The 24126-nt window shown below is 40.2% G+C and overlaps 1 protein-coding gene across 5 annotated transcripts; it reads right to left on the minus strand.

The window, feature by feature from the left end:
- Positions 1-912: 912 nt before the first annotated feature.
- Positions 913-24118, minus strand: Urm1 (Ubiquitin-related modifier 1). 5 transcript variants are annotated; one of them, XM_037435926.2, is made up of 6 exons: positions 23909-24111; positions 23753-23823; positions 22866-22947; positions 19071-19119; positions 13352-16909; positions 913-1453 (listed from the first exon to the last, which is right to left on the minus strand). In XM_037435926.2, the coding sequence occupies exons 1-5, from the start codon at positions 23941-23943 to the stop codon at positions 16841-16843; spliced, it is 306 nt and encodes a 101-aa protein (XP_037291823.1). In that variant the 5' UTR covers positions 23944-24111; the 3' UTR covers positions 913-1453; positions 13352-16840. The 5 variants fall into 5 exon arrangements, with proteins under 5 accessions (XP_037291823.1, XP_075734923.1, XP_037291822.2 ...); XM_075878808.1 differs by lacking the exons at positions 23753-23823; positions 23909-24111 and adding exons at positions 6780-6871; positions 23323-23461 and having other exon boundaries at positions 16837-16909; XM_037435925.2 differs by lacking the exons at positions 23753-23823; positions 23909-24111 and adding an exon at positions 23323-23461 and having other exon boundaries at positions 16837-16909.
- Positions 24119-24126: the final 8 nt, after the last annotated feature.

The following is a 24126-nucleotide window of genomic DNA, read 5'->3' on the forward strand; positions in this document are numbered from 1 at the left end:
TTTGGTAATTAGGATTAGTTATCTTATTTGGCTAAATATTGGCATTAGGCAACAAATCGCAACTGAAAAGCTCAAGAGCATCTTCAGAAGCTCCCATTGCATTATTTGTCATAAAGAAAGTCTCACGTATACCATTTTTTTTAAAGCTAAAAAAGCCCAGAACATACAAAAGGAACCACGTGATTAGTGCATTCGTGTACCGCGAACGTGCTGCTGTCATCCATGGTTTGAGCAAATGAAATCAGCTACAGCTGCATCTAGATGAATTCATTGCAGCAGTAGGGTGTTAAGTTGATGGTGGTTTCCTAGCCCGCACTTGCGACAAGTTGCATCGTCACCCAACTGGCTGGCAACGAACTTTTCAATTGTTCTAGTTTGCTCAGTGTTAAATGGAACATACCACCAATAAAAAGCAAATGCAAGCGTTAGTACGAAAGTACCAAACCAGCTCAATGACAGCGGGCCAATACATGAAAAGAGAAATAAAGTAAACTTAAGGTGCTTCTACTAAATGAAGATGGAGTTGTTTTATCATTCTCACTTTAATTCTGGCCAAATTTCTAAACAAACTATTGTCTCAGCAAAAAATAAATAAATGAAAGCTCAGTTAAGAGTAATAATGAAAGTGAATCATGAAGACTTGGTGAAAATGCACATTTGCGCAAGTAAAAAAAATATATATCTACATGCAGAATTCTGAACAGCGAAAGCATCAAAGGCATGTTTTCAGAGTAAAAAGAAATGGGACTGAAAAGAGTAAGCAAGGCTGCAATAATGTGCTGCAGCAAGGTCGCAATAACATGCTGCAGCGAGGAGAATCTTATGGCTTTGAAGCTGCCATTACTGATGAAATCACTGTCAATGCTAGCATATCACGCTTGACAATGGAAGGAGCCAGACATGAAACCCACAAACAAGTCAGCAGCTTTGTTGTATTGAGTACCATGGAGAGTATTGGGGTACACTTAGGAATTGATCTTATTAGATGGGATCTGTTTATTTTTTTATTGTCATTGCTATTCAACCTTTTTCATAGTTGCTGCTTCCAGTACGTTAGGCCATAGCAAATCATTACTTCATGCTTTATCTTCATCATCAGATGCTTCATCTTCAAGATTTAGTCGAAAATTTTGAGGAGCTACCGCTTAGTGGCAAGAAGCAGTGCACCTAAAAACAAGGACTTTAGATGAGGCATAAAGGAGTTCACTAATCCTAGTTACCTCATCTTAATCCTTGTCTTTTTGGTGCACTGCTTTCCTAGAAAACATCCATGCATCAAGTAGTCCAACAATGCATTTTGTTGTGCTTCTTAGAGCCCGCAGTTGGTGTCTGGTACAGTATGAAATCAAGAAGTCCAGAGTTGGATTCCAAGCTTGACTGGATATTCTGAAGTTTCTTAAGATGAGTGATGACAGTTGGCAAATGAAAGCATTGTGAAACAAATAGCAATAATCTGAAAAAAAGAAAGATTATGTGTGAGACTGCGCGACATCATCTGCAATATGTTTTTCACTCACAATTACTCACTTAAATCAAGTTCATGGCAGCTCCCACCAGTCAGTCATGAATAAGTGCTTCATGCTTTCTTTTTATTATTATTACTTATTTAAGGGCATGTAGCCATCTTCATAAGAGGGGTGGGACAGCTCGACATAATTTCCAAGAAATCTATGGATCAGGAAAATCTTCAGTTTGGAGCAAAACATGTTCACCTCGCAACAAGAAAGGACATTGTCTGGGAGCAAATATTTAATATTGAGAACAACACTCTAACCATAGAGCAACAATTAAGTGCTTGATCACATATACTACTTAAATTTTTCCTTTTTGCATTAAATCCTGCAGTAGCAGACATGATTTCTGAGGGCACAGAAAACTAACGTGTTCTGCCTTTTTGTGCTTGCCACATACAGTACTCACGGATAGAAACAGGACAATTTATGGCTACGTAATGCACATACTTTCATTTCCACCATTTTCTAGTAGGGTCATATCAGTGTATTTCAACTTGAATGCATAGATGACAGTCCACATTATTTTTATATACAAGATTTATCGCGACATGACATGGTTATCTCAAGCGATTGTGCATATCAGTCATTATACTGAAAACTTCGATGTGTTTGCATTCGTGAGCACTCTCCAGTGAAGTTAACTTGTAGCAGTTCTAGCTCTCACAACACGAAGTAACAGTTAGCTTGAACATCTTTTTTGGGTCCAGTGATCGCAGAATACACCTGGAAAAAACTCACAGAATTTATGTACAGAGGTGCAAGACGGCCATGTAAACGGGCCCCGCAACAGTTTCTAAACCTAATCAGCAAATGTGGCTGATGTGTAGTCAAAACTTCTGTGAACATATTAACCAAATATTATAGCATTGTATGCAGCAGGGCACTGACAAATTTTTATAAAAAAAACAACCAAATATCACTTAATGTCCCCTCTGCAATGCAGTCCCAACTATAAAGCAAAGGGGGGGGGGCACACCAATGGGTGGCCTTGGAAGCAATTTACTGCGTCTTGTATATATTGTGGACACTTATGAGTTGTTGCCACATGCCAATGCCACACACGCCTGAACCAGAAGTAGCAAATAAAAAAGAAGAAAAAATGAGAAGGTGGGTACAAGTTTTTGGCGGCACACTGCCCCCTTGCCCACCCCCCTGTATAGGTTCCAGCGTGCTTGCGATGAGGAGAGAGAAAAAGCAAATGACGACGCATGTGAAACATTTTTGTAGCAGGAGATTCATGGGGCAGAAGAGTCCAATAGTAATGTCATTCAATGTTTACTTAAAAAGGTGCTGCTGGGCCTCTTTAAAGAAGTTGACATTTCGACCTGCTGCTTATGATGAGCCAGAATGCTAGAACAAAGACTGAAATTCTGGTGCTCTCACTGACAAAAATGTGACTGAAAAATTATGCTGTCTGTAATGAGATCATACCCAGAGTTACCATAATGCATGTGGTGGAATTTTTTATTCATTAAAATAAAAATGGTTGGAACATTGCAGGTGAATTAAAGGTGAACGTCATCGCGATGGTGTTTGCACGATGCTCTGTGAAAACTTTAAAGGCCAACTCCGGCGATTTTTGGACCATGTCAGGATAATGGTGCTCTTATGTTCTTGAGACACTCTTATTACGCTCCCGATAGCTGAAATGCTCGACAAATATGTAAGTAATTTTTAACTATCAATAACATCAACACTGAAACCAAAACTCAGCTGAGTGCGCTTCTACGTGTGACGTAAGTGTTTGACCGAACCTGCCTGATTGCGCATAATACCCGCGAGATGGCACTACCTGTCCACGCCGTGCAAGTTTGTGCCTGCGACGATCAGATAATATGGTAATGCTGTTATGGTGAATATTGTATATTCCCCGTCATCATCTTATTCGGACTTCTGTTCACAGCTAGAAGAAATACTTAATCTCTTAACCAATGAAAATAAGAACATCATCATTTGTGGTGACATCAATATAAACATACTTCCTCCTAGCTGTCAATCGTGCTCTGATTATATCAACTGCTTATTTAGCTATGGTTTCTCTTCCTTAATTGATGTTCCAACTAGGTGTGACACTGCCGGTTCTTGCACGTTAATAGACCACATATTTTCATCATCAACCTCTGATTACACCACCGGAGTGATTGATTATTCCATTACAGATCATTATCCCCTGTTCTTCGTCCTTGGTACCGGAAAACGTGCACAGCACCGTCAATATACAAAAAATTCCTTCAATGAAGCTTTATTTGCACGAAAAGTGCATGACACATGCTGGAATAACGTTTTTCGAGAAGATTGTCCTGAGAAGGCATATTCGATTTTTCTATCAACTATAACGAATTACATTAACGATTGCACAACCCATGTAACCCATAAGCACACATTCTCGTCTCCTAGGAATCCATGGATTACAAATGCGCTGCTGCGCTCAATAATAAAAAAAAAATAATCTTCACAAAAAGGTGAAATTGCAGCCTTTCAACGCATCTTTGCGAGCTATATTTAAAAATTATAGCAACATTCTTTCTAGCGTCCTCAAACGTGCAAAACGGGAATATTATGAACGGCGAATAATTGAAAACGGAACAAATACTCGGCGTAATTGGGAGCTAATTAAAGAATTTCTGAATGTTAGGGAGTCCGATGCCAGCATTAAAAAAATAATTTACAAAGACAAGGAATACTCTACCGAAGCTGATATGTCAAATGTTTTTAGCGATCATTTTGCCGCGTGCCAAAATACGCTCTCACTTAGCGTTCCAGCCCATCTTCCACGTAGCCCTCAGTCCTTCTTCCTTCGCCCGGTTTCTTCTTCAGAAGTTTTTAACGTAATTTCTTCCCTCAAAGTTACGGGACCAGGCCTGGACTCCATCCGGCCCTCTAGAATAAAACTGGTTGCTGCAGACATATCATTAAATTTTGCAGATATTGCTAACAAAATTTTCAGAACCGGTATATTTCCTGAGTTGTTGAAACGTGGTAAAATAATTCCTGTGTACAAAAAAGGCTCTCGTGATAACATTAACAACTATCACCCCATTTGCATTTTGCCATTTTTTGGCAAAGTCATTGAAAAGCTTATCTACAGTCGTCTGATGCACTACCTAAATAAATTTAATCTTCTTTCCCCACACCAGTTTGGCTTTAGGAATGGTTATTCAACGGAACAAGCATTGCTCAAATTCACAGATAACATTAAACAATTTATTGACGAAGGGTTCGTTGTAGGTGCCATATTCATTGATCTAACAAAGGCATTTGACACACTAGAACATTCTATTCTTCTGGATAAGCTCGAGTCTTTTGGTATTACTGGCCCAACTCTAAATATTATTCGTAGCTACTTGTCTAACAGGCCACAAGTCATATATCTTAATGGTCAATTTTCATCGACTAAATTAATTAACTGCGGTGTTCCCCAAGGTTCTATATTAGGTCCGTTGTTATTTCTACTATTCATAAATGACTTACCTAATACGCTTACGTTTTCTAAGTGTTTGCTATATGCTGACGACACGACCATTTACTCACTACATAAATCGCTCACCGCACTTCAAGCCAAACTTAATGCAGATCTTAACAACGTGCATTCATGGTGTAGAAATAACAAACTTCAGATTAATCCTACTAAAACAACTTTCGTACTCTTTCATAGCCCACAAACTGTGGTTTCTTCCTCCATAACTGTCTTGCTGGATAATTATACTTTACTGGCATCTGACAATGTTAAATTCCTTGGTGTTACTCTCGATAAACATCTTAAATACAATAGTCATGCCAATTCACTTATAAAAAGGGTTTCATTTGGTATCCGCATTATCATTACAACACGTGCATTTTTTCAACTTCATGTTCTCATCTCACTTTATCATGCTTATATTAATAGCCATTTATCATACTGCTTATCATCATGGGGTAACACATACGCCATTCATCTCAAACCACTTCCAACGTCTTCAAAACCAGGCGATCAAGTTAATGACTTTTAGCCCATTCCGTTGCCATTCTCTACCTATCTATCAACATCTTCGAATCCTACCCATTCAACGATTGTTTTATCATAGATTGTCGCTCATCACATACCATCTCATTCATCGCGAAATATCACTTGATAATATTCCTTTCCATATCTTCGTCAACAACAATAATACCAGGTTTTCAGAGCGTAATAACTTCCTTTTACCTAAAATCAGATCAAACTATGGTAGATACACAGCACGCTTCTTTTGTGTTCATCTTTGGAATAATATCCCTCTTCATGTTAAGTCGTCTCATTCATTGCAGTCTTTTAAACATAACATGAAAAGCATACTGTTAATTGAGCCCCTTGTTCATTTGTAATAAAACATTTTCATTATTACCTCTACGTTTTCAATTCCTGCTTTTACGTATTCTTGTAGTTTTGTATAATGTTGTTCTGGTAAATTAACTTTTTCGATTTGACTATTTATTGTTCTGTGTTGAATGCACTTTTTATTTTTGTTCGCACTTGTAGCTTTTGCTGCTGTTACTTACCTTTTATGTACCCCATTAACGATAGGAGGTCCCCCTGACAGTTTCTTACTTTGGGACCTCCTGACGCTGTATATATTATGTGAGCTCATTTTTTTTTGTACTCATGTATTCAGCAATGAATATGGTGAATCGTAGGCAGCCAGCAATGCAACACAACTTGCCACCTATCGCATGCCCTCCAACACGAAAAAAGAAATCGTACAATCAACAAAGAAAGCCCTGGCCAAACACACAAAATACGTAGCAGACAAGCAGACGCTGCAGTGGCAGATCACTTCCGTCACTTCCGCCAGGCAAAACTCAACTTTACACACACAATGTTGCCATTAAATCTGGCAAGTGAGGTGGGCATTTGTATGCAAGATATAAAATTCATTTGAAAAAAATCTGGGAAACTCTCAATCCAGCAATTTGGCATGATGGCACAAACGTGCAAATGAATGTACTCAGTGAATTTCATTGAGATCCATTGACCTCGACAAGTTGCCGGAGTTGGCCTTTAAGGGCTATATGCAATAAGTTCCTATTGCAGCCTACAAGCCACATGCTGAAGGTGCAAAGCAAGAGTTCCAAGGTTAGACAAGAATATTGGGACAATGCATGCCATCTTCTCATGCAACAGAATGGGGAAAAAGAGAAGGGGCAGCTTAATACATGTCTATTTCTCTAACTAGTCCTGTTGTGGCTATTGCACTAGGACTTTGTGCTGCCAAGTCTAAAGACAGTGCACGCCTTATCTTGCAGTTACACCTGCAGTGAGTGCAAAGACTCAGCAAGCCATGATTGCTGATGGCCACGAGTACTCTGTCTTTCCGCAATCGAAACCTTGGAGGCCACATTATCTGAAAGAGTGGGAGACATGTCAAATAATTTCTGACCTCTGCATGGGCACTGGCAAAGGGTGCAAACATGGTACTTGCCCTCTTGTTCAAACAACGATGGCAGTTGTCCCCAGCCAAGTTACCCCAGTAGTACCCCTCTCCATCAGCCACATTGCTACACGATTTTGCACCATCCAAGACAAAACCCTGCCAACGCTCGCAGACCTCTGCCATAGGGGGCACCATAATTCAGATGCACCATATTATCAGGCGATACTTCATCTCACGTAAGCTCTACCTTCTTCAGGTACAGTACATTATGGTTACCATCAATGCTTTGCGTTCTCGTCGAAACTTTGTTTTCCTTCCTATTACTTTTTGTGCAATCAGCTCAGGCTCTCTATAGCCATTCACATACTAATCAAAATAAACTTCTGCGTTCTGCACACTAATGAGGGTCATCTGATGAAAACACTGCCGGTATAAAGCAGTGTAATTCAAAGGGATGCAAAAGGCAAAGAATGCTTTAGGGTAGCTGCCATATTAATACTAGTATTTGAGAGCACCTAGAACAACAATATTATTAGTACTGATAATGCTTTATCAATCAATTAAAGTAAATGTAGGGTATGACTGGTGACTCTGGCAAGATGTTCTAGTTACTAACCCCAAAGACGAAGCACTTGTTCAGCAAAATTGCATCAATATTACCAACAACTCATGAAAATATTATAGTACATAATCTATTGTAAGATAGAATATGCTAGTGCTGCATTTCTGTATACATATTTGATTCTTTGAGGAAATATCTCTTTAAGATTAGCCTATAGAGTACACAAACTCGTACTCCAGGGACGAGTTCCCTCCGGGTAACAGTCACCAATTTCAACGCTATTTGTATATTTGTACGAGAATATGTACCCTGTGTATTCCCACTGCAATAATGTCTTTGGGTGCAGCAAGATATTGAATCAATCAGTACATTTGCATGCTGCAAGCACAAGCTACAACAGCGAAAGTCAGAAACATGTCATGGCCACTATTGTTAAAGGAACCGATAACTCCCCAGAACATGAATTTAGATCACTGCATGGACGGAAGGAATGTTCCTCATAGGGACTGTGAATCAAACCAACCCTGTTTTTCTGGTAAAAAGTAGAGTTATATTTTTATTTCTTCATTGAAAAGTACCAAATAGCCTGTGGCATCACCTGGTGGCAGAAACTTAAAGTAAATTATGTGCCCTGTCATGTGATCGTAAGCTAATGTACGTGGTCAACAATTTTTGTTAGTATGGAAATATTGTTTGCTTCTTTATAATAAAAGATATTACTACATAAAAATGCACATATAGGCCTGTGTTAGAAGTACGCATTATAGTTGCGCTGCCTCCGCATGACGTAATCATCCGATGCTGGTCAGCGCGTCTTGAGCAACTTTTCTGCGTGCTCATGAAACCGTGCACACAGTTTCTAAGTCGCTAAGAATTCGGAGTAACTCAGTGTGTCTCAGAAATGACGTGTACTGCGACTCAACACAACCATGCATATGCACAGTGACGTTTTCAGTAACTTGGCTTGACTCATGTGCCGAGAGAGTAATGACGGCAGAACAAGCCATCCACGACACAGGCGCAACAACCTTGGGCGCAAGCAGCACGCAATGCGGTACAAATACAGAGAAACTACAAAGAGCCACATCATCTCATTGTAATGGCTTGTTATCTACAAAAATAATTGTAAAGCTCAGAATAAGCATGGTTAAGCATAGTGAAATTAACTCCTGCGAAAGCAGAACGACAGCATGCACAGGTTGCCAGAAAGGCCACCGGCATCGCTATCGATTCTCAGTGTTGCTGATGAAAGGGCTCATTCGTGTTCATAGCCTTTCTGGTCGAAAAATACTGCTTATAAAATGACTATGTGCTTTTTGGATTAACTATGGCAGCTACAAACACTACGAAGGGTAAGCTGTCTGTTGCGCCAGAAAAAAACTGGGTCGAAAAAAATCTGTTGCTGGTCCCTTTAAGACACCATCTCTAGACAATTATGACGTGGGAGACGCATTGAAAACAATATTAAAGGAGAACTGACACAAAATGTTGAAGCCGAGATAATGAGTGAGATAGATTTATGTGGATATATACACAACATCAACAAGATATGAAGGTCAAATATAGCTTAGAATCTACTTAAAATCAATTTTAACGTGCACGTCGCGCAACTGAGTGAGATGCAGAGCTCCTTGCAACATCAACATCAACACTGGGGCAATGTAAACAAACCTACATCATGAGCGTAAAGAAAAGATGCTATACGAAAAGATGTGTTGGGTGGTTGCTGGCACGTGTCTTGCGCTTGTGCTACCTGTGATTTTCTACTTCTGCTAGTGGTTTCGTGTGCTGGCAGTCAGTGCAGAGATCGCTTGCGCATACTCTCGCACGTGGCGCTCACGTCACAGTTTTGCGTGGTCATGTGGCCAGCTGTGTTTACTTTGCACTTGGAACTGCTCCTGCCTAGCTCGATGCTCTTTGAAACCGAAACTGAGACTGGGCGCTCTAAAAACGTCTCTAAATAAATAACCGTTGCACACTTGTGCAAACAAGGTTTCCAGCCGTGATAGGAGGGTCATAAGCTACCTATTGTGACAAAAAAAAAAACACACACACACAAGGTGCAAACTTCTTGTGTGAGTGCTCCTTTGAAAATTTTCATTGCCTAGGAATATTTAGCAGTTTAGTTGATGTGTACAGCATTGCTGGCTTTGCTTGATTTTAAAACTCCCAGCAAGAAAAAACACTCTATCCATGTGATGATGCCCATTGGCTTCCTAGCCACACTTTTGAATTTTAGGCAAGAAACCATTGCTCCCTGTCAAATAGAAAGGGGCAGTGATGTCTCACATCACATATTATCACTCTGGAAAGGGTGATTTGGATTGTGCTAGGGGTATATAGATCCTTGAAATGCATTTGTTTTCCAAATTAAGTATTCTATTGGCATGACAGAAATACGGCAAGGTTTTAGGATGGCAGTTCATAATTAAACAATATACATCAACCTAATATTCGTCATTAGCATTCTTTTAGACTCTATTCAAACTTGTATGGTCACTATGTTCTTTGCAGGACTTCACAAGGGCTGTGATTTGTGCTAGTCAGTGATTTATGATCATAAAAAGAAACAGCACAAAAACAACAGACAACCACACAGAGAGAAATGAGCACTGTTGCAACTGTTGGAAGTTGGGAGTCAGTGCTCGTTTATTCTTGTGTTTGTCTATTGTTTTTGCTCTGCTTTTTTTAATGATATTTGCAAGAATTGCTCTATTCATTAAAAGCACAATTTCTTCAAGAAAGCTTTGTAAATTCACTTGTATTAGACAATCAGTGCATGTTTTCCAAATTTACAATGATTCTGTTCATGTGCCATTGTGTCTACCGATTTGCTTTTTTCAAAATTCCCTGACTTTTTCAGGTTTTCCATGATGATTAAAACCAAATTCCATGACCGTTACATCTGCTTCCTCGAGTGGTAAAAAAAATCAGGCGCTCTTATAAAATCAGTAATATATGTACCACAAGTGCTCAGAATGTTCTGAGCACGTGCGGTACATATGAAAAAATATGTATATCTGGCCAAAATGCAACCTCCGAGTCTGAGAATGAGCAAGTTGGCTATTTATTGTTTGGAAGAACCAGAAAGCAAACACATTAGTTAAAATTAACTGCACCTAAAAATTTGAAGGACCCAATGACTGTCCCACAGTGCAGCCAAAGCTACTACAAAATGTAGAAGTTGCACCATCTCGTGGCATCTGTATAAAAGTAGGACGCCGGAGCCCGACCGGTTCCGCCACTTGAGCACATTCTAGTTCACTAACATTTACAGCCCAGGCCGCTTAGGATGTGGATTGGATTACATTGACCAGTATTTACTGACTTCACTGTTGAGGATGTGGATTGGATCTGATCTGACCTGGATTGCTGTATTTTGACTATTAATTTGGATCCCCACCTGAATAACATACCTCTAGAATATAATTTTCATAGAAAAAAAAAACACTACTGCTCGCATACTCTGTGCACCTTGCATTGAACAAATCACTAACAACAACATCGCAAGAACACAGCCGTACTACATGATTTTCTTTGTTTCTATCTTTAATTCTTGTTTTTTTTTCCCACGACGAGCACATGCATGTTGATGTTTCATTTCTCTCGGCTCTGACGCTTAGAGTTCGACAAAGTCCTCAGATACCCGCAATGAAAGCTAGAGGTAGCGTTTAAAGCGATGGCATTTGAACATGTGCTGGCAAGAAAGAATCTGTAAGGGCGTAACAGCTCCCTTGATACCATAGATTTATCACAGATGCTGGCGGGTTACCTTCGTTCGTGTATTCTTCTATTGTCATAACGCTGAAAAGTAATAACAAATTTAATAATACCATCTCAAAAAATTGAAATGAGATATTTATATGAAGTTACCTAACTCTACCCTTGAAACGCGAGCTACCAGCAATAAGTGTGTAGCTGAGAATGTTTGCTGATGCATCGCCAATATAATGACAGCGATAATAATAATAAAAGGCATGACATAGCCCAGCAGGCCTCTGCTAATGGCAGTCCTAGCCGAACCATAAGACTTTCAAGCCGACCCAAATCATCGTCATGATAAACATTCAGAAATTTAACGACGTGAGTAATGTTGTGGTTGGAAAGTCAGATATGCTGTGGGATATGTAAAAGCAACAGACATCAAAATAGTGTATGTACGAACAAGGAGGTTAGGGAACACTTTAGACAACGTGAAGGGCAGGTTGCCAAGTGAAACTTTCTACTGTATTTTTTACTTTAGGCTGCCACGATTATGACAACCAGTATATCGCGGTGAGACCACTGATTTCAAGGAAAGTGTTAAACAAAACACGAATATTACGTCCGGAAACTACGTGTGACCTCATATGGCCTCATGAAACGTGTGGAATCTACAGGCCACTAAACTGACTGGTCAAAGGCGTGTATTCTGGCCAAAGCAAGCTTGCATCATACGTCGCCTGGAATAACAGCACATGCATACAACTGCTCATATGCTGAACAGGAGAGATGGGACGCTTTCAACAATGTACTTCCAGTGCTTACGCCATGTACTTAGGCATCCTTAAATATGCTGTGCCTTTCTTATGCCTATTATTCTGAACAGGGCTCAAGTAGAGGGTGCCATAATGTCAGTAAACTTTGTATTCTTTTGGTAGGTGTATTCTTTCACGTCTTCACTATGAGAGTGATGTTTCCCTGCTCCAAAGTGACTTCTCACGCATTCAAAAATGTGTTCATGGTGGAAAATTACATTAAATGCCAATAAATGCATTCATGTTACTTTCACATGTGAAAAAAAAACTAATTAGCTTCATGTATGTAATCTGCCATATGTACTGAAGCACAAATTATAGTAGCACAAATTATAAATATTTAGGCGTAACTTTTTCAGCCGACTGTTCATGGAATGCACACGTTCATTTAGCTGTTGGAAAGGCCGCCAAGTAACTAAATTTTATACAACGCAGCCTGCGACATGCACCGGCATGTTTAAAATTAACATTGTATTCAACATACATTCGCCCTATGCTTGAATACACTTGTGCCATGAGGGACCCCTGGCAAAGTACTTCAAGTTACAAACTTGAAAAAATACAAATTAGAGCTGCAAGGTTTGTTTTAAAGGTCGGTACTCAAGAATTTACAGTCCCACCAATATAAAAAATGAACTTGGATGGGAATTACTCTCATTCCATCGAAACAAACTGCAGCTACAGCTCCTGTACTAAATATTTCATGGTAAAACCGACATTCGAAAAGAAAAGTACCTTCACAGTCATTATATCAGTTCATGAAATGACCACTGTTTCAAGTTTTTAGAGTATCGCACCAGATCTAATAAAAATTTGTATGCTGATTCATTTGTTTGTTCGACTAAAGAATGGAATCGCTTATAAAATGAACAAGTGTGCTGTATTAATGAAGATGTGTTTTTTTCGACATTGTAACCCCCCAGTTGCAGCGCCTTCGGGCTAAGTGGGGTAATCATTGAATAAAGAATAAAGCAACAGTTGTGCAATGCTTTTTTTTACACATTTTTTAGCTGTTCACTGTAGTTGCAGCCGAAGGAGTGGCTTTTTAAGCTTTGGTCAAAGGTAACGCTTATTTTTGTAACAGTCGCACAGACTGCCATCAATTTCCATGATCAGGCCAGATTTTTCAGAAATTCCCCGACTTTTCCAGAAGGGTCCAAATTCCCTGACTTTTCCAGGTTTTCCAGGCTGGTAGACACCCTGTGCGCAGATGTGGCTGATGCAAACCTCTTTCATAACCACGTTACGAGTTACTGGGTGCACTGCTGTCATACTGAATCCTTTTACTATCTGAATCGGCCAATGCATGGCAGCTTAACAGGAATAAAGCAAATGTCTACATGACTTGTACGCTGCTATTGTGTTACTTACCCTCAACATACATTCCATTAAATGCATTGTCAAAGTGTACTTCTTCTGCTAGTGCAAGTGAAAAAAATGGGACCAAAATAAAATAAATAGTCTGAATGACTTTTAAAAATAGCTGCATGAAAAATCATTCAGAAGAACTAAGGCAAAGTGAAAAGCCGACCTTGCATTATTGCATATGAACGCAGCAGAGCATAGGTTGGGGTGGTGCGATACCCAAGGACTGCTATGACTCCCAGTATAATCTAACAGTAAATTTAGCAGAGCCATGGTATTATCGCAGTTTCCTTAGCTGTGACTTTTCCTAAAATTGAGCCAAGGATGAACTATTGATGTTTGCGCTCAGTCTTTGGAGCAGCTCTGATGCAACTGCAGCATGTTCACTGATTTGGTGCAGCTTGGTCAGCAAGTTGAAAATGTAGCACTCTGGACAAAATTAGTGCTGCTGTGCTACTGTACCACCCCTAAAATAATTTTGTATGTTTCTATCCTGTATATTGCTTTGTGCATTTTGTATGTTTGTACAGTGTATAACCCCCTTCACGTGCAAATAATGGCACACTATTTACAAACATGTCACATTCATATAACATAATTCCAGGGCTCTGAATATTAGATTCCAACAAAGAAAATTAAATATGTTGTTTTAGCAATGAATTATTATATTTAGCTTGTAATTAAATACCTCATCATTCTACAGTCAGTCATATTTAATTTTAACAAAAAAGGAATAAAATCATAGGCTCTGAATGTGTAAGCATTTTATTGCAATAGAAATTATATAGACACTCTCGGCTGGATTTTGCTGCCGGCGTCAGTGAGTGCCATCAGTGATCGTATATGCATACGTATCTATATATATGAAAAAACAATAAAGAAGAATAATTTAAAAAATGACTCCGGTGGGCAGGATCAAACGTCCAAGCTCTTGCTTCTGAGTTCTTGGCATTAGTCACTGAGCCATGAAGAAACACCTCTTTCAACGTTGAAACCGCAAAATATTTATCATCATCATCATCAGCCTGACTACGTCCACTGCAGGACAAATGCCTCTCCCATGTTCCGCCGGTCAACTCGGTCCTGTGCTTGCTACTGCCAATTTATACCCACAAACTTCTTAATCTCATCTGTCCACCTAACCTTCTGTCTTCTTTTAACCTGCTTGCCTTCTCTGGGAATCCAGTTAGTTACCCTTAATGACCAACAGTTATCCTGTCTACATGCTACATTCCCGGTTTATGTCCATTTCCTCTTCTTGATATCAACTATGATATCCTTAACCCCGGTTTGTTCTCTAATCCACTCTGCTCTCTTCTTGTCTCTTAAGGTTACACCTACCATTTTCCTTTCCATTGCTCGCTGCATCATCCTCAATTTAAGGTGAACCTTCTTTGTAAGTCTCCAGGTTTCTGCTCCGTAGCTAAGTACTGCTGCTAAAAGATGGAGGACAGATTGTGTTAGAAAAACTAGGGACTCTGTTTACGAGGTGTCTCCTGACGGGAAGAGTAGCAGAATCTTGGAAGAATGCTAACATCATCCTAATACATAAGGAAGGAGATGACAAGGACTTGAAGAATTACAGGCTGATCAGCTTGCTCTCCGTAGTATACAAGCTATTTACAAAAGTAATTGCTAATAGAATTAAGACAACATTAGAATTCAATCAACCAAAGGAACAAGCAGGATTTCGAACAGACTACTCAACAATTGACCACATTCATACTATCAATCAGGTAATAGAAAAATGCCCAGAATATAGCCAACCACTATACGTAGCCTTCATAGATTACGAGAAGGCGTTTCATTCAGTAGAAATATCAGCAGTCATGCAGACACTGCAGAATCAAGGCGTTAACGAAGCATATATAAACATCCTGGAAGAAATCTACAAGGGATCAATTGCTACCATAGTGCTTCATAAAGAAAGCAACAGAATACCAATCAAGAAGGGTGTAAGGCATGGGGACACAATCTCCCTTATGCTATTTACCACATGCTTACAGGAGCTTTTCAGAGGCCTAGAATTAGAACAGTTAGACATAAAAGTTAATGGAGAGTACCTTAGTAACCTGCGCTTCACCGATGACATTGCATTGCTGAGTAACTCAGGGGACGAATTGCAATTCATGATTACGGAGTTAAACAAGGAAAGGAGAAAAGTAGGTCTTAAAATTAATCTGCAGAAAACGAAAGTAATGTACAACCTCGGAAGAGAGCAGCGCTTCGAGATAGGTAATAGTGCACTTGAAGTTGTGAAAGACTATGTCTACTTAAGACAGGTAATAACCGCGGAGCCGAACCACGAGATTGAAGTAACTATAGAAGAATAAGAATGGGGTGAAGCACAATTGGCAAGCACTCTCAAATCATTACAGGTAGTTTGCCACTATCCCTCAAGAGGAAGGTATATAACAGCTGCATCTTGCCAGTACTTAGCTGCGGAGCAGAAAATATTTATATCTACCACTTACTGCTGGCGATGCCAATCTCAGGAGAACTATCGTGTTTTCAGCATTACCAGCAAGATGGCGCAATGAGTGCGCGGCGCCAGATCGTCACGACGCGGTGACACGCGCTCATGTGAATATATATCATGTGTACTCTGCCCAGCGAAAAGGGGGAGGGGGCGAAAGGCACTCATGCGTGCTTATTTTGCGGTGGGGAGAATTGTGTGCCTTGGAGTTTCACTGGAACAATTCTGTTGTAGTTACTGAGTGCACAAAGGTAACTGCACTTGCTGCGCAGTCTCCGTTTGCGAAAACGATGCGCTTTTCAGACACAGCGAAGTAACAAATGAGATACTTATTCACATTGACCTGTATCTGTGAGTACGTTTGCTGCATCATTTGTGTGTGAGCAACGTGGGGCACAATTCAATATGCTTGCCATTGTCTGCGTGACATTCAAATTTGTTGCTATCGCATTAATTGCTTCGCCTTTGCGGCAAAGCTGTGACTTTTAGTTTTTGGCTGCATTCATTTCAAGAAAAGAAAAGTCATACTTTTGATGTTCGTTTTGGGACATGGCATGTCGAACGACCCGTCAAACATTGTGGTGCCTTCTTAAGAGTGATCGGCTACATTCATACAAAGCACACTGAGGTTTATTTGAGACATATCGGCTACAGAAAAGATTCAATTCATATAATGTATACGTATCTTATTCTCTTTTGGCCACAGATTCACACAACTAGCATAAACAAGCTGCAGACGTAGTCACTAATGCTGAAGGGGATATGGCTCTTTATTTGTGCTTTATGATTTGCGTTTGCAATTTTATATTTACCAGCAAATTGTTACTTTATCGTTTTATAAGCATTCGATTTTGTACCCGCACTTTTACTTTTCTGTATGTTTCTGTGGGTATGTTTCTGTTTATGTTGCCAATGCTTGTGTGCAAACTGCTCTCGTTACAGATTGGAGGACCTTGTCAGGCATTAACGCCTTTTGTTCTCTTTTTCTGAAGTATAATTTTGTGCACTTGAATACCTTCTTATCCACCATGCAGTGTTGATATAAAAAGCACAGTGTCATCTGGTTTGACTTCACAGTCTAGTCCACCCTGCAAGTGAGATTAAAAAAAAAAAGAGACATAAATGAATGACTTTAACACCGTGACAAATATGGATAAAAAGAAAGACAAAGTCAGGCAACTGTGACATCACTCTTAAAATAAAAACTAAAAAAAACACACATACACACACATACCTATTTTACAAAAACACACAATCTTTTGACATATTGTGAAAGAATATGTGTACTATAAGGTCTTTTGTGCAACTAGAGCAAGATATTTTATAAAAAATAGTTAATCACAGCTGAATAAAGCCAATATGTGGCTTGCTGCCAAGTGGTGCTCGTTTGGAAATTTTCTATATTTGTGCTTAATTAGTTAAAAAACTAAGATCACATATGAACTATCTTTAATATCCACTTTTGGTGCAAGTGCACTTTGTTACATCATAGAGGGCATTCCAAATCAACAGGTCTAGTTTTTTTTTTTGTAATGTAGAAACTCTTTGGTGATTTTTTTTACAGCATGTAAATATACTCACTGAAATAATTTATTTTATTTTTATATTTAAAAATAAGTTTAGGCCTTCATTGAGACATTGTGTAAAGGGGGCAGCACAAAAAGTGAACTCGTGTTAGGCTTTTATAATACAATATGCATGAACAGCAGTCATGTACCAGATCACATATGCGAAATAAAACCTCGCCACTGGGTTCATGCATAGTCGTACTGCAGCGCTCGCAACTGTGATTCAAGAGCAACCGGCACATGGACCGTCAACCTATCACTTATCTGGACGATGGCACTTTCATGTCATGTGCAACCATCAAAAATGCTGACACACTGGGAAGCCAACGTCCAGACCTGCAGCCGCTCATGTCACCACAGTCCATGTGTTGAAGCTACAGTGTCCATAAGCTGAAGGGATCAGCATGTACAAACCCAGTGCATATTTCTGGATGAAGATATGAAACTACAAAGAATCGTCTTGTAGAAACCATATGGCACGTCTTGCAGTGGGAGCAATGAAGCTGCTTGGCCTCTGGACAAGCAGCTTTCTCAGTAAGAGCCCCGCCACGGTGGTCTAGTGGCTAAGGTACTCGGCTGCTGACCCGCAGGTTGCAAGATCAAATCCCGGCTGCGGCGGCTGCATTTCCGATGGAGGCGGAAATGTTGTAGGCCCGTGTACTCAGATTCGGGTGCACGTTAAAGAACCCCAGGAGGTCGAAATTTCCAGAGCCCTCCACTACGGCATCTCTCATTATCATATGGTGGTTTTGGGACATTAAAACCAACGAATCAATCAATCAATTTCTCAGTGAGAACCTTCACCAAAGTTACCCTTAGGCACAGAAAAGTTCAAACTGTGACTGAGGTACTTTGCCAGCTTAAGCTTTAATGTTGATCCAGAAATGACTTCTAAAATTAACTGTAACATTAAAGCCTGAACTGCAACTTTGATTACAATTATGTGACCATTTTTTGTGCGTTGTAAATATTCAGTCATATAATAAAATAATCAAAGCACTGTTCTTTTTAGTCCTTCACACATGTTCCATAACATTTTTTGTGTTCTCAAATTTACTGAAAACGGCTTTGGTTGTGCTAATGTCCTTATGGCAACACAATATCGCAGATACAATATTTTTTTATAATTTTGCTCCTTTCTTGGCCACATTTCTGGCTCTGGCCAAAGTTGGCTACTTGCTGAAATTTTCAGGCTACTTTTCACATTTTCGACTCAGCATCCCTAGAGTATGACATTCCTTTCTGTCACAATTTTCACTGTATCTCAGTAATATGACTGCAATATACTTATTGCAGTCATATTATAATATACTTATTACAGTATCATAATATACTTATTGCAGTCATAACAAATCAGGTTTTATTATACACTTAAGAGGTATTCGGTCCATTTGATTTGCCTCCATATAAACTGGTTCACTTCGTCTTCTCTGATTCATAGATGAACAGGTCAAGTTCAGACATTGTGTAGCTCGTGCTCAGTGTATGTAAGATGAATATTGTGAGGGTTATGAAAGCATGTTATGGTACAAACTAATTCAATTATTCCTTTTAGAGGTTCTCATCTAAAACATACTTAGCTGCAGGAGTGCACCTACTGAGCTATCAGAGTCACAATGATTTAACGCACAGTACTGTAATCACACCAGAGTTGAGAGCAAAGCACAGAAATGTCACTTACCAGGAGCTCCCAATCTGTGTCGTTCACCAAGACGAGAATTCCTGGCCGTCTGCGAAGTTTTCCACAGAACATCACATCACATCAACAGGGGCATGGCATGAGCAGAGGGTGCGTGCACTATTCAGTGTTATCCACCACCACTGCTTATGTCCCCTTTGCCTGACCTCAAAGTGCATAAACCAACCAAGTATGCAATGGCCAGTATAAACCAGTCCCCATGTTCATCATGTGAGCAAAGATCAATCACTGGCTAAATGTGCATAGAGATGAAGTCAATAATAGAAAAATTTTGTCATTTTTATAGTACACATAAACACATTTCAACACATCAGATTTTATTACTTGAGTACAAATATTAGATCTGCTCGATTAGCCTGCATTTGAAGTAGTTCAGTTTGCCAGAGAACTGGCTCACTGCTGGATCTGCACGGATGTCCCGACAACAGCGCGCATGTGCTAGGTCATTCTTTCTATCGCTACGAATGCAACCTATGAGTGTTGTGACGCTTATATCGCTCACTTATTATGCATAATGCAAAATACCTAAAAAAATAAATGCATAGAAAGTGGTTTATAAATTCTTCAGACTTGAATAAATGTCTATAAGGACACTGCATCATCCCAGCTGTTATACATCGTGCTAGCTAGTCTAGGGCTTCAGACATATCAACCGCTATCCACTAAATATTTAGCCACACTGAATATGCTACTTATTCCTGTGTCTATACTCTGTTTTACCACTTTGGTTGAGCACTGCCAAAGTTACGGGGCGTAATAAAGCTACACGCTTGCACAGCGAAACGTAGTACCAAATAGAAATGCCGTAAAATTGACAGGGTTGGCTAGAATTGGCGTTTCCTTGGTGTGTTTTATGCCACATTCATACAAGATATGTTTATTTTTCTTCGCATTTATTTCTCACAGATTTAATTATTTGTGTCGGTTACTGCCAATAACTGTTTACAAATGAACGTGGCAGTACCCATGCAGAAGTGACTGCCCGCTTCCATTCGGACTTGCTCTTGCGACACGCCCCCTGCACTGACAGCAGTAAACAAATGGTAAAATCAGCCATCAGTTTGTTTCATCTCACTCTGGGAATAAAGCAGCAGGTACGTTTTGCCGATATTAGCGAGATATGCTACTTGCTTAGCCGCAACAGCTAAGCCTAAGGCGCCGAAGCAGTGTTCGGACTGCGTCGTAAGACGAACAACGCTGCCTCTCCAAATATCGGACGTGCAACTCCGCACAGCATTCTGTGCGCGTTGGATCCTCCTTCCGTGCAAACAAAAAAAGAGAGGAAAGGAGTGATGCAGCAGGAGACGCGAAGGAACGCGCGACGGAGAAACAGACCTACGAGAGCCACGAACAGCGTAGGATAGAAACAGCCACAAAGTGAAGTTATCCGCTGGCATCAGATTCTACCGATCATCAGCCCAGCAACAAATTTACGCTTCTTCAAGTTCCCAGTGTAGATGCTTCTTTAATAGCTTTACTGCAATTTTAAGTTAATAAACTAGCCATAATAACTACCATTAATTGAGCAGACACCGTGAATACGGTGAGCAGGCAACACGGCGCGAATGAATACATGGGGAGGGACTAAGCACCCTTCCTATTGGCTGTGGGGTCTGTAGCTTCCACAGTGCTGAAGGGAACTTCTGAAACGGAGTATAAGTTAGCAAGAACAGTCACATTTATGCCAACAGTTCATCATAGCATGCGGGCGTTCTCACTTCAACGCCGTTGAAAAGACCGCAGAGAAGCAGACGAACAGATAACAAAGCTGCCACCAACAGTGAGCAGTTGAAAGAGAGCTGGGACACCCGCTCCCATGGAAGACCGCTATCTGTGCAGGTCAAGAGTACAGAAAGTTATGGTTCAGACATTGCGCAGCTCGAGCCTACTGTGCAGGCCCAATGAGACAAAAAAAAAAAAGAATGAAGAGATGCTGACTCAGTGCAGGCCCTATTTTTTGTCAGCGTAATGTGCACAGTCCACATAAGAAGGAGAGGCCGAGAACCACACATATGGTTAGCTTCAGAGACATAAACGTTATCCTATATTGTGTAGACATGACAGACATGTGTAAGTGTGGCTTTAACCATGCCACATGCTGCATCGTTGCTTCACATTCATACACTATTGCTTTGCACCCACAACTGCACCAAGCCAGCATTGGCAGCAGAGAGGGTGCAGGAAAATCGTGAACCAGCCTTGCTGCCTTTTGAAATGACAATGCCACACTGCTGAAATGAATGGCAAGATGCAGCACCTCGCAAACTAGTTCAGGTGATGCAATTCAGGTGTTCAGGAATTGAATAGATCTAATAATTAGACATGCCCAAGTTTAACTTCAAGTAAGCAGATAACAGCATGATCTAGCAACATATATAATGGTATTGAATAATGCCAAAGAAAGTCATAACTATTTTGCTGCCACTGCAAACTATCACCCAAAGTAAGCACTTGATTCTGCAGAGAGTAGGTGAGGCTACACCCACATTAAAGCATGGCAATGTACTTTAGTTTTATTTTATTTTTGCTTGAAATGAACCAGCGCCAAGAATTATATAGTTTTCCATTATCAAGATAGGAGCCGACAGATAGAAACACGTAGTAGGATAACCAGAATGAACAGAGGAAGTTCCTCAGACAGGCTGGCCGGTGTTTCGATAAGAGGACCTATCTTTGTCAAAAGTGGCTTGGTAGTTATGAGGGGGTTTGTACTGATGTTGTCTCCTGTGGTGGCGCTTGTCTCTACCGGTAATGCCTGTCTGGAAAGAAAAAATCTATAAAGCAGAAGAGTTCAGCCCTTGCCTCATCTCAAGCAGGGGTGCAATGACTCAAAGGATTCTCTTCTTGGAAGTAAGGGGAGCTGTAAAAATGAGGGGGGGGGGGGAGGGAAGGAAAGTAAATGCAAAATAAGGATGTTGCAATTTTCTTCTTTCAAGACAGCAATTACCAGCTGGGACAAGCATCACCACAGGAGATGACATCAATACTAAACCGCCTACAACTAATACACCAAGGATGACAAAGCGCCTTTGACAAAAATAGCTCCTTCTATCAAAATGTCGGCCAGCATGTCTGAGGCACTTCCTCTGTTAATTCTGCTTATCCCACATAGTTTTCCATTATAAATTTGCAAGCTGAAAATGGCAGCGGCTAATTGAGAAATGGTACTTCAATCAGTGCTTGCAATGACATTGCAAAGTTAGCATGTGTGTAAATCACGCATGCAAAAAAATATATATATCAAGTCACTGCATGTGAAACAGACTTCGCAGAGCAGAAAAACATACTGCCTAATTCAGAGGATTGCATTGAATAGCCTACACATAACTTGGCACGTCACAATAATTTTTCCTCAAGATTTTTCTTAAGATTTATCATTGGCTTCTCATTAATATATGAGATGCGTAAATTCGCAATATGTTCAGCACTTCTCAAAAAACAACACTGATATAGACATGTAGGAGTTGATGGCATATTTTCTGTAACTGTACTGTAACTGTGAAATGACAAGAGACTGTACCACGTAAAAGAGTGTCAACACATCTATGGTTGTCAGCAATGAGGTTCAATACCTCTAACTCTACTGCTTTCTTATCAATCCCAGTGACCATCTTCCATTCTACTAAACAGCATCATGCAAGCAAGCCAAGAGTTCTCCCTTTTGGGAATGAACATTGATAAATGATGGTAATGTACCGAAGAAGGCTGAAAGCTAGTTAAGCTTACTTTAAAGTTTATACTCTAAGGACTTACTTTAAAGGGCAAAGCTGTACTTACACAGTGTTTCCCTGAACAAACAACTCTTCTTTTCCTTTTAGGAGGTTTGTCTTCAACCACATAATTAAATCAGACAAGGTGCCTAAACAAAAAAGATAAAACGAAAAAGTGTCAGTGCAGTTATACGGTCACTAAACACGCAGCTTTGAATAAGTGCAGGTAGTGTGAACAGCATTGAACTGATGGTTACTTTCAGAAGCTCTAAACTGCACTGCTTTAAACATACAAGCTATGCCACATTGTCTAGATGCTACGCCTATAGTCCAGGGACGTAGACAAGCTGTTTTCGGTCTGGTTCAACTACCCTTCACATATGCTCGTATACACATAGACTTGCAGAATTTAATAAAAAATTCATGGAGGGTGGAACCCCACCTTAATTACGCCAACGCTATTGTAAATAGTTGCCGCCTACTGTGTGGGCTGAAATCATACGTTATGATTAAATTATATTTACAATTTTCGGGAACTGCCGTTCCATCAAGGTCTGAAGAACCTGATTGGTGTTGACAGTGCATGCCACGCGTTTCACTTCCTTCAGCCAGCCACGAGGGAAGTGAAAAATTGTGAAAGTGTAAACAATATGACATTATTACGTATACTTCGGCATAGCAGTCAGGAGACTCAAGGCGCAACGGAGACATTACAACTGCAACCCGGACTTTTCCACGTGCTAGGGGGCTCTCAATAGCTTCCCTGGCCATTGGGCTTCCCGATCATAAGCCACCTACTTTATTACGGCCTAAAATACTATTCAGAGGGCTCCGTTTGCCGACAGTGCTGAGCCTCGACCCCGACATATGTTCGTGCAACGCCAGGCAGAATTTTACAAAGAGTTACTTCTATTGGGATTGGCTACTTTGTTTGGAATGTCATTTGGCGCTTACATTTCTTGTGCCCGCTACGTAAGGCAACATCATGCTTTTTCTGATTCCCGAAAAGTAGCTCCGCGCCGCCCCTGTAAGGAATCGATGTGAAAACAAATTAATATAACCAGAAGTCGCGATTGCAGACGGCAGGCCTTAAATACAAAATATATGTACCCGAACTCGACTCGAACGTGAATTTCAGTAGTCATGGCATTTGTTATAGCGTATACAACATAAAACAAAGTTTATATGTATCTGCACGCTTGTAAACTGAAAATCGCGGCTTCTTTACTCAGCACGAATAAATCGCCGCTCACGCGCGCAACCATGGAGGAAGGAATAAACGTGCGCGCAACTATATTCTAGTACACTATAGCGCAACACACGTGAAA

The sequence above is a fragment of the Rhipicephalus microplus genome, chromosome X, assembly GCF_043290135.1.
Source record: "Rhipicephalus microplus isolate Deutch F79 chromosome X, USDA_Rmic, whole genome shotgun sequence".
In the NCBI taxonomy this organism is placed as follows: Eukaryota; Metazoa; Arthropoda; class Arachnida; order Ixodida; family Ixodidae; genus Rhipicephalus; species Rhipicephalus microplus.

Coding starts and splice junctions, on each gene's coding strand:
- Urm1 (XM_075878806.1), bottom strand. CDS start 23,943: ATGACTACTGAAATTCACGTTCGAGTCGAGTTCGG. Junction 22,948..23,752: donor ACGTAGCGGGCACAAGAAAT/GTAAGCGCCAAA, acceptor TTTTTTGTTTAG/GCACCTTGTCTGATTTAATT. Junction 1,454..22,865: donor TTTGTTCAGGGAAACACTGT/GTAAGTACAGCT, acceptor TCTTTTTTTCAG/ATTATTGCTATTTGTTTCAC.